The sequence below is a fragment of the Triticum aestivum genome, chromosome 1A (genome assembly GCF_018294505.1).
Source record: "Triticum aestivum cultivar Chinese Spring chromosome 1A, IWGSC CS RefSeq v2.1, whole genome shotgun sequence".
In the NCBI taxonomy this organism is placed as follows: Eukaryota; Viridiplantae; Streptophyta; class Magnoliopsida; order Poales; family Poaceae; genus Triticum; species Triticum aestivum.
The window spans coordinates 259,849,426-259,859,876 of record NC_057794.1 but is presented as its reverse complement, the minus strand read 5'-3'; the positions used below and the strand labels follow the sequence as shown (position 1 = coordinate 259,859,876).

At 46.1% G+C, this 10,451-nt stretch overlaps 1 protein-coding gene across 1 annotated transcript; it reads right to left on the bottom strand.

The window, feature by feature from the left end:
* Positions 1 to 970: 970 nt before the first annotated feature.
* On the bottom strand, positions 971 to 10,211 carry LOC123045113 (protein NRT1/ PTR FAMILY 5.2). Its single transcript, XM_044468061.1, has 3 exons — positions 9,964 to 10,211; positions 9,634 to 9,851; positions 971 to 2,499 (listed from the first exon to the last, which is right to left on the bottom strand). The coding sequence occupies exons 1-3, from the start codon at positions 10,070 to 10,072 to the stop codon at positions 1,045 to 1,047; spliced, it is 1,782 nt and encodes a 593-aa protein (XP_044323996.1). The 5' UTR covers positions 10,073 to 10,211; the 3' UTR covers positions 971 to 1,044.
* Between the last annotated feature and the right edge of the window lie 240 nt (positions 10,212 to 10,451).

The window sequence follows — 10,451 nt, the reverse complement described above, 5'->3', positions numbered from 1 at the left end:
TTAGCTTCCTTATATTTAATCTAATTCTGGCGTTGCCATTTTTAGTTTCCTTTTTGTTAGACTGATGTCCAATCTGGAACACGAGTAAAGAATATTTACCTGTTTCATTTGCAACAAATGTTTGCTGGTGGAGTGGTTAGTGCATGTGAGATCTAGCATGCGTGACGTTCCTGGTTCGAGTACTTGGGGTGGCTGATGTTTGTTTCTATTTTCTCTCAACAGATATTTAGGAACACATTTCACTTTGTGTGTAATTAAATAAACGTCAGGGGTTACTACAAAAAAATCATGCGGGGGTTTCCTGCATAATTCAATAAAACACTAGGGGGTATATTGCAAAAGATCCAACATGCTCTTGACACCCAACGCGTACCCACTCCCACCCACTGATCGGTGGGCCAGGCGTGCCACCCAAGCAGGTCATACAGACATATACAGGAGGAGGCACCGTATGTGCACGGGATGTCAAGTTAGGTGACCATAAATCCGTATTTTTAAAGTTTTAGCACCAAACTGAACATACAGAGCAAGTTCTTTGACTTTTGGTGATATTAGCTCAAAAAAAAAAACGATATGCACTTACTAAATTTTATGATGGTTCTCAAAAGACATTCCGCACTTACCAATCAGCATGTCCGTGAAACTACCAAATTTAAATTAAAACAAATATTTTTATTCTTTTTATTTCTTTTTTCATCATATGTAATACAAAGCCCTTCAAATTAAATTCTATCAAAATCTAGAATATGGTGAAAGTAAGGTATATTTTGGACACGATCGATGTTGAACCACTAAAATATGTTTGCCTCCGTTTCGACATATGTTGGATTAGCTATGTCTATCTACTAATTTGAATTAAAATCATGACGAGTAATTTGGAACGGAGGGAGTATGTATTTACATGTTTAGTCTAGTCACAGCCTCGCAGCCATTTGAGATACATGATGATTTCAGTAATGAGTATATATCGTTAACAGAACAGACCACTTCATCGACATTCTTATGTTCATTAGCTAATTATACAGGTCGAAATATCCAATTTTTTCATGCCACTGGTGCTGGCTCTGAATGAAGCCTTACCGGGCCGCCCTGCACGTCGACATCAATCGTCTCCCTCGACTCCGATCGATACTTGTACCTTCCGCTCAGCGCAAGGAACACCGACAGGTTCACCGCGGCGAGCACGGTGAGGAGCGCGTAGTAGTAGTCGAGCCGCGAGGCGTTGAGATTGTTGGTCACCCACGGGCTCCCCCTCTTCGCAGTAACACGCCCGACCAGGGAGAGGATGGCGCTGCTGAGGACGTTGCCGGCGCCATAGGCTATGAGGGACAGCGCCGTGCCAAGGCTCTTCATGCTCTCCGGCGCCTGGTCATAGAAGAACTCCACCTGCCCCACTACCAGGAGCGCGTCGGCGGCGCCCAAGAGCACGAACTGCGGCAGCAGCACGAAGATGGTCAGGGGAAGCACGCCGGCGGCGTCAGGTCCATGGCCCCTTGCGAAGCTCAGCCTCCGGTTCTCGATCCCTGCCGTGACCACCATGGTCACCACCTGGAGCAGCATCCCGGCCCCGATCCGCTGCAGCAGCGTGATCCCCCTCGGGTTCTTGGTGCGCCTCCGGACGGCGGGCACGAAGACGCGGTCGTAGAGCGCGACGCAGATGAGCATGGTAAGCGTGATGAACGCGCCGAGGCTCGCCGGGGGCACCAGGAACGCGCCCAGGCGCCGGTCCAGCGTCGCGCCCTGCTTGACGAAGAGCGTGTTCGCCTGCGCGACGAGCGTGCACGGGACGACCAAGGTGAACAGCAGCGGCACAAGCTTAGCGATCTGCTTCGTCTCCTCCACATGCGTCACCGTGCACAGAGTCCACGGGGGAAGCCGGGCCGGCGCCAGCCCGCCGTCGGCGTCCCCGGGATTAACCTTGACCGCCGCCTTGTTGAGGAACCTCATAGAGTCGGTGGCGTCCATGCGGAACCTCCTCCTGCTGGTGTAGTGCTCCAGCTCTAGCTCGTGGAGCTCCTTGGCGTCGTCGGGCAGCGTCATGCCGCGCTTCCACACGGCCGCGGCGATCACCCTTCCCATGCTCGTGAACGGACTGCCCTGCGGCGCCTTGTGGCGGTACATGGGCGTGCCAGCAAGGAAGATGACGACGGAGACGAGTAGCCCAAGCGTGGGGATGCCGTAGCCGACCGTCCAGCTGACGTTGTCCTGGAGGTAGACGAGGACGGTGCTGGAGAAGAGGATGCCCAGGAAGATGGTGAACATCCACCAGTTGAAGAAGGAGAGCTTGTGCAGCTTCTCCGCCGGGTCGAAGTCGTCGAACTGGTCGGCGCCGATGGTGGAGATGTTGGGCTTGGTACCGCCGTGGCCCAGAGCGATGGTGTACAGCCCGCCGAAGTAGACGCCCAGCTGCAGCGCGGAGGCGCGCGGGCAGGCGGCGCCGTCGCACGCCGGCGGTTTCAGTGCCGGCACGGTGACTGACAGCGTCAGCAGGATCATGCCCTGCGTTCGGTTCAGTAATTCAGCCATGTCAAAGCAGATACAGTATGAATTTTGACAACGCATGCATGGTGCAGCAATTCTTCAGGAGATTTCAAAATTTCTGATAAATTTGACAGTAGACTGACAATACTCGAATAGGGACATATGCTACGTGACACTATGAGCTTGGGATTGTCGTCTGCCGTGCCATCTGAATTTGCTTATGTTTGTATTTTTATTATGTTTTGAGCGGGGCGTATTTGTTTGTACTCCCTAAGTAATAATCTAAACAGTCTTATATTTCTTTACAGAAGGAGCATGTAGTATTTGCTACATGGCTTCCGATTTTTAACTGCAAAACGGTGAAATAAAAAGATAAAATATATGTGATACCCTTGGTGGATTCCATTTTCAGTATCGATACACTTCCTGCTAAAACAAATACTCCCTCCGTTCACTATTCCAAGATGGTTTGGATATTTTAATACAACCTATATACGAATTGAAATAAGTGAACAAACACGTTAAAATGCATCTATGCACATTCGATTAAAAATATATTAAAACATTTTATAATAGTAAATGGAGGGAGTACTTCTTACATATGTTTTACTCAAAGATTGCACAATCATGTATTATCTATACTTCTTTTCAAGGGTTCACTAGTTATCTGCACCTTTTTCTTAGTTGTCTTTGTCTTTGTGGCATGGTTACCTAAAACGTCTTATAAAACCTCATGGAGGGCATGTATTTGAAAAGGGAAGGACAACCGCCCGATGTGGATACGGCCCCAAAAGATTCTTATGGCAACTAGACGGTATATATTATAGGAATGACACTTGTGCTTCTATGCCCAGGGCCAAGCCAAATCAAAAGGGGAGCAACGCATTAACGTCGAATAGTTTCATCAACCTGGATCTATACACATAGAAAAATCACCAAAATGTACACTTTAATGTGTATTTAATATGTACTACTCCGCCCGTTCACTATTATAAGATGTTTTGTATATTTCAATAGGGATTATATACGGACTGAAATAGATAAACAATGAGATACATTCAATTTAGAAAAAAGTCAAAACATCATATATTAATGAACGGAGAGTAGTCCTAGCCATGAGCAGCCCGGCCCGAAAAAGCCCGACCCGGCCCGGCCCGACGCTGCTCCCGGATCGGGCTCGGGCCTAGATTTTGAGCCCGATGGCCTGGCCGGGCTGGGCCCGGGCCCGTCGTTTTTGCAGTTTTTTGAAGGGGCCCGGCCTGAGGCTTGAGGCCCGGCGGGCTTTTACGTGTTCGGGCCGGGCTGGGCCGGGCTCGGACCTAGATTTTTTGACTCGGGCTTGGCTAGGCCCGGCCTGAGGTTTGGCCAGGTATGACGGAGAGAGTACTACTAAATTCACACAGTCAATTTTTTGAACTCTGACCAGACATACACTTTTTTTTTGCGGGTGAGACATACACTTTTTTGACATGTGAAAATGCGGTGCTCACTTTTTTTGACATCAATGTGATGCTCAGTTTGGTTATAAAAAGTACTTTCATCTCATTATTCTCGGACAATATTATACTCCCTCACAATGTTAAATTTGAAATTAAAACTAAAACAAGTCACTTATTTCCGAACAGAGGCAATAATAGAATTTCACTACCCGCTAAAATTAAAATGAAATAGATGGAGCAGCAGTCACACTCATCCAGATCTACCATTTCGTTATTTTTCTTCTTTATGCAGTAAGTCCCGCCTCTTGGTTAAAAGGGTGATAGTCAGTCACCCCCAAAATAAGAAAAATGGTAACATGAAGGCCACTCCACCAGAATTGGAAAAATATTTTTAAAAAGTCAAAAAGATTCAACACTTTCTGATTTTTTTAACAAACATAACCTAGTATATTACTCATGCAGAAAGCTTCGCAGAAGAATGATTCCTGTGGTATCCTCAACATAAAGACATCACAAGTCCAAAAGTATGAACAGTAACTTTTATATAGTGCTATGTATTGATTTGTTTTTCCCCTCTAGAGTACCACCTTTCAAAACTTTCACGCAAGTATTACACTAGGTCATACTCTCTCAGTCCCAAAATATAAAATGTTTACTGTTGGATGGAAGAAATATTTGTTATAAAAAGTTTCAGATTTTCTTGACTCTTTTTTATATTTTAAATTTTTTTCCAATTCAGGTGCAATGAGACGCGAGACCCATTGGTTATCTCAGTATCAACCGGCTTTAAATGCCGCACCATGAATCCAACAATTCTACTACTCGCTTGTTTCTAAATATAGGTCATTTTTAGATATTTTAATACAGACTATATACGAATGTATGTAGACATATTTTAGAATATAGTTTTGTCCATATGACATGCCCAAAAGATAGATCCTTGTTAATTATTGAACCCGGGTCCTGCGTTCAAGTATGAGAGGACCCATCGCTGTTGCTTCCTGTTGATGCCATTTTGTTTCGTCAGATCTACTCCCTTTATTCCTAAATATTTGTCTTTTTAAAGATTCCAAATGAACTATCACATACAAATGTATATAGACATATTTTAGAGTGTAGATTCACTCATTTTGCTCCGTATGTAGTCATTTGTTGAAATGTCTAGAAAGACAAATATATAGAAATGGAGGGAGTATTAGACTCGCAGTTTGGATGGGTCTCAAGTTTCACGCGAGTATTACACTAAGTTATACTCTCTCAGTCCTAAAATGTAAACTGTTTATTGTCGGATGGAGGAAATATTTGTTATAAAAAGTTTCATATTTTTTTTACTCTTTTTGATATTTTTAAACTTTTTTTTTCAATTCGGGTGCAATGGGACGCGAGACCCATTGGCTATTTCGGTATCAGCCGGCTTTAAATGTCGCACCAAGAATCCAACAATTCTACTAATTGCTCATTTCTAAATATAAGTCTTTTTTAAGATTTTAATATAGACTACATACAAAACGTATATAGACATATTTCAAAATATAGATTTATTCATTTTGTTCCATATATAGTCTATATTGAAATATCTTTAGATACGGAGGGAGTATTAATGCCCATAGGACATGTCCAAAAGATAGATCCTTCTAATTATTGAACCCGGGTCCTGCGGTCAAGTACTACGAGAGGACCCATTGCTGTTGCTTCCTGTTGACGCCATTTTGTTTCATCAGATTTACTAGTATAATGCCCGTGCGTTGCCATGGGCTCTTCAAAATTTATAATCAGTATCTTTCATTTATCATCCCTTATATTGGATGATTATGGGGTGCTCTAATTAGAAACACAACAATCAAATATTAGGAAATTTCACCGAACGAACAACAACGAATAATACGATATCTATCAAACGAATAAAATGAGGTCATATTTTTGGTCCGTCATGCACTTCTGTTGAAAAGTGCCTATCCCTTTTAGAATCAACCCACTGTTTGCTCGCACGCAAAAAAAATACATCTCTAAAGTAGGGAACCGATCGGTGCCAAAAAGAACTCAAACTCCTATCCAATCTCGACTTCGTGCTCTTCCACTTCCATTGATAAAGATGGGACGTCAAGGGTTTCATCATGATGACCTCGAGCAGCCGCCGACATCCCTCCCCACATCTACCCCTACCCCCTGCTGCCGCTTGTACTGTTCTTGCTCCTCGAGGGAGCTAGGGACACAATGTTCTCTAGGATGGGCATGACCAGATCCACAAGGAGGCCACATTCTTCCATGGGAACCCAACCAAGCACACCACCCTCCGCAACCATCCAATCCCAGCCTAACAAAGTCAAGACCCGCCATCGATCCACAAATCAGGCTCGCCGCATCCAGGTTCACTGCAAGTCTGCGACGAGTCTGTAGTCGACATCTTGACTTTGGCTATCCTCACGGAAGAATCATCGGATCCTGCTTACTTTTACCATCACTTCGTCTCTTCCCAAGGCAGCGACACCACCCAGCCAATCACCACCACCGCTTGCGGCTTGCCTACATAAAATCATGAGAAATCTCCACGGCGGTGTTGTAAGATCACCTTGGCGACCTCGACAGTGACCGACTGGTCTAAGATCTAAGCTAGCCGCTCTTTGTAGAAACCAATAGAAGTAGGCATGTGACTCAGATTTGTTCTTTGGTGTGCATGCGTTTCTTGCTGCCCACCAGCTCTTGTCTACAACTCGTCTATCTCTGTACCAGCTCTTGGTCTACAACTCGCCTATCTCCATGCTCGAGACGACCAAGCTCGATGCGCAAGCCGCATACGTCTGCTAGAGCTATATCCAGGCCCTATGATTTTTGGATCACTGGCACTATGGGTGCCAGGACCGGAGTCGCCCTCATCCACCAAGTGGATCAAGGAGGTCCACCACCTAGACTCTACATCGCAACATTTTGTGTTTTCCTATAAAAAGTAAAGAACCTTCTCTAATAAACGTAAATATAACCTTTTGGTTTTATAGTCTCAACTTTCCTACACTTCAATACCAGAAAGATTTCTTGGTTTTATTTAATGACCTTCTTGAATGTCATTCACTTAGAAAGGTAGTAATACAATCTGTGATATTAAGGCAAACTATTAGTCATATTAAAGTGCAAAAGGCCCTATAGGAGTCAAAGCATGACTTTTATGGTTATACTGTAATTTGCAAGATCTGAGATTTATGCAAGTGTACAATTAGAGAAGAGCCAATTAAATAGATTTTCACATACAGAATAGTACGATTAGCAGTAGCACTTCAATTTTTTCATGTTTGATCAGCTTGCTAGGTGGTTATCACTAAGCATGTTGGAACGATGAGCATAATCTAACTTAGTTCAGTACGTGTTGCTGCAAATTAGTTCAGTACGTACGAAGCTGTTGCTAACTTCAGTGCCTGACTGTTGCAAGTTTCTAATGAAAAAGTACTTCTGGTCAAAGGTCAGGGAATATACACTTTTGTTATCATGGTTGTTTCCTTATAGTGAACAACTTTGATCACCACTTCAGCAGCTACTATCTATAAGAAGACATTAGCTAAGTAGATACAGGCAAAGAAAGCATGTAGGCAAAACCAGAATTAAAAACATCCTTCTCAATGGAGCTCGTGCAGTTCGGAAGACCCTAATCATCGATGAGGGACCCCTCCGATGGTAGCATGGCGTGACAATTGCCGTCAATGACGACACCCAAAGTACCTTGCACAATCCATCGATCCAGTTCGGAACAATCAAGCACATACCTTGCAAAGTGATGTGGATCTGAAGCAGAGGTGGGAAGGTAAAGGCTCAGGTGAGGTGGAATGAGACATTGATATAGACGTGCACGCATGAGAATAAGGCGGTGCCCAGGATGGATCTCCATCAGAGGAGGCCGGATCCGCTGGGGAGGAGGTCGCTGTAGTACCTGCCATCTGTGCGATGGATCACGGGGCTGGCAGGCAAGGGGAGGGGATAGGAGGGAGCGGGTGGGCTAGAGCGCAGATGGCGGGTGCCCCCGACGACGGCTGGGAAGGATGGTGGAGGAGGTGGATGAGGATGGCGGCGGCGGCGTCTGCGATTGCGCCTCGTCCGCAGCCGTGCTGGTGGTGGTCGATGCGAGAGCCGGATGGCGTCGGTCAGAATCAGGCAGGGGCGACAAAGATTTAGAGGAGAGAGAGAATGGAGGCGATGATCGATGGGAGGAAGGGCCACCGGCGATTGGGGTGGCCTCAGATCCGCCCTCCGTGGCCGCCTATTTCATGGGATGAACATCTGTGCTCACCGTCGGGCTCGCCTTCGGCCGCTGCCTTGCCGACATTCACGACGTAGAGCCCCTTCCTCCGATCCCATTTGCCAGGGAGGCAGCGCCATCCTTCATCGCAGAGAACGATTTCACACTGAGATCCCAACCAGATCGTGATTGCGCCTCCCCAAACCGCAGCGGCACATCCCACTCCATCAATGACCAACCTATATGAGGCGGAGGGTCAGTGTAGGACGCGAGCGCCGTCACCATGGACATGGGGGACGCCGTAGGTGGGAAGGAGGCGGCGACGGCGTCTGTGTCAGGAAGATCGCACGACGGCGGCGGCGTTTACTCGAGGGGATCGAGAGGAGCTGCGTTTGGTGCCGGGTGGGTTCTTTGATGCGTGCGTGGGGCTGAAGATTGTGATAGGTGATCAGGTGAGGGCGTGCCATACCTGGATCGCTAGCCTTACCATACCTGGTGGTAATTTAAATTTATTACCATATTTGATATTTCCCGAGTTATGACCTTACCATACCTGGATTGATAGCCTTTGGGGTAATTTAAATTTATTACCATATAATTACCATATTCAAAATTTCCTGAGTTATGACCTTACCATACCTGGATTGATTTATTACTATACGTGGATTAATTATGATTTATTACTATATGATTTATTACTATACGTGGATAGCCTTACCATACCTGGTGGTAATTTAAATTTATTACCATATTCGATATTTCCCAAGTTATGGCCTTACCATACCTGGATTGATAGCCTTTAGGGTAATTTAAATTTATTACTATATAATTACCATATTCAAAATTTCCTGAGTTATGACCTTACCATACCTGGATTGATTTATTACTATACGTGGATTAATTATGATTTATTACTATATGATTTATTACTATACGTGGATAGCCTTACCAAACCTGGTGGTAATTTAAATTTATTACCATATTCGATATTTCCCGAGTTATAGCCTTACCATACCTGGATTGATAGCCTTTGGGGTAATTTAAATTTATTACCATATAATTACCATATTCAAAATTTCCTGAGTTATGACCTTACCATACCTGGATTGATTTATTACTATACGTGGATTAATTATGATTGATTACCATAAATACGTTGGGTATTGCCGGTCAGACGAGAAAAGAGAAAAACCGGTGGGAGGGGCTGGTGGGAGGTGGGACGAAGAACAACCGGTTGAAAATAAACCGGTTGAAAATAAATCGGTTGAAAGTGGGGGGACTATTCAACCAATTCGTCTATTAGAAATAGAGATTAGACTCGTAGTTTGGATGGGTCTCAAGTTTCAACTTTCCTGGATTGTTTTTGTTGCTACGCGGAAAAGGGTCAGACGTACGGCTGCGTCACCCAAGAAAACTGCAATGGCTATCTCGGAAGATTGGAACAGGCGAGGATGAAGACTGAAATGTACGTAGTACGTGTGCGTAGAATACCATGAGGTAGATGGCGGAGCCGGCGACGAAGGTCCAGTAGCGGCCGAGGTAGGCGTCGGCGAGGACGGCGCCGATGAGCGGCGTGAGGAAGACGGTGCCGGACCAGTTGGTGACGTTGTTGGACGCCTCCACCGTCCCCTGGTGCAGCCTGTTGGTCATGTACATCACCAGGTTGGACGCGATCCCGTAGTACGCCATCCTCTCGAACAGCTCGTACACTGCAGAGACAACGCCGCCGCCGCCGACGGCATGAACGCAACAAGTAAGCCGGTGAGAAGAACGTGCTATGTAGTACTCCTACTAGACAAGAATCTGTTGCCGCGCGCGTACCGACGATGAAGGCGCAGGCGGTCCAGCCGCCGCGCTTGGAGCGGAGGACGGGGTTGCCGCGGAGGTCGACGGATCCGTCCTGCGCGTACGCCCCCTCGCCGTTCTCCATGGCCTGCTGGTGGTGGCTATCTCTCTGTGTGCTGGGTTTAGCCACAGCGCTTGTCTGGCGAGCCAATTCAATGGCTGCTGCTGCCGCCTGCCGCAATGGGTTCCCCTGACGAGCTACTTATCATGGATGGCCGCATTGATTTGTGTACGTAGGGGCCGTTTCTTTCTGGCCCCCTCCCTTTACTCATCCACTCCCTTCTGACCGGTGTCGCTTAATTACGATTATACCCTCCAGACAAGTTTTTTCCCGTGAAAGGGCCTTGACGGCGAGTCGCACCAGACCGACCCAGATATGGGCTGGCTAAACTTTCAAAAAAAAAAAAAAGATATGGGCTGGCTAGACAGTGGTGGTAACACTGTGCATCGAGGGCAACCACAGC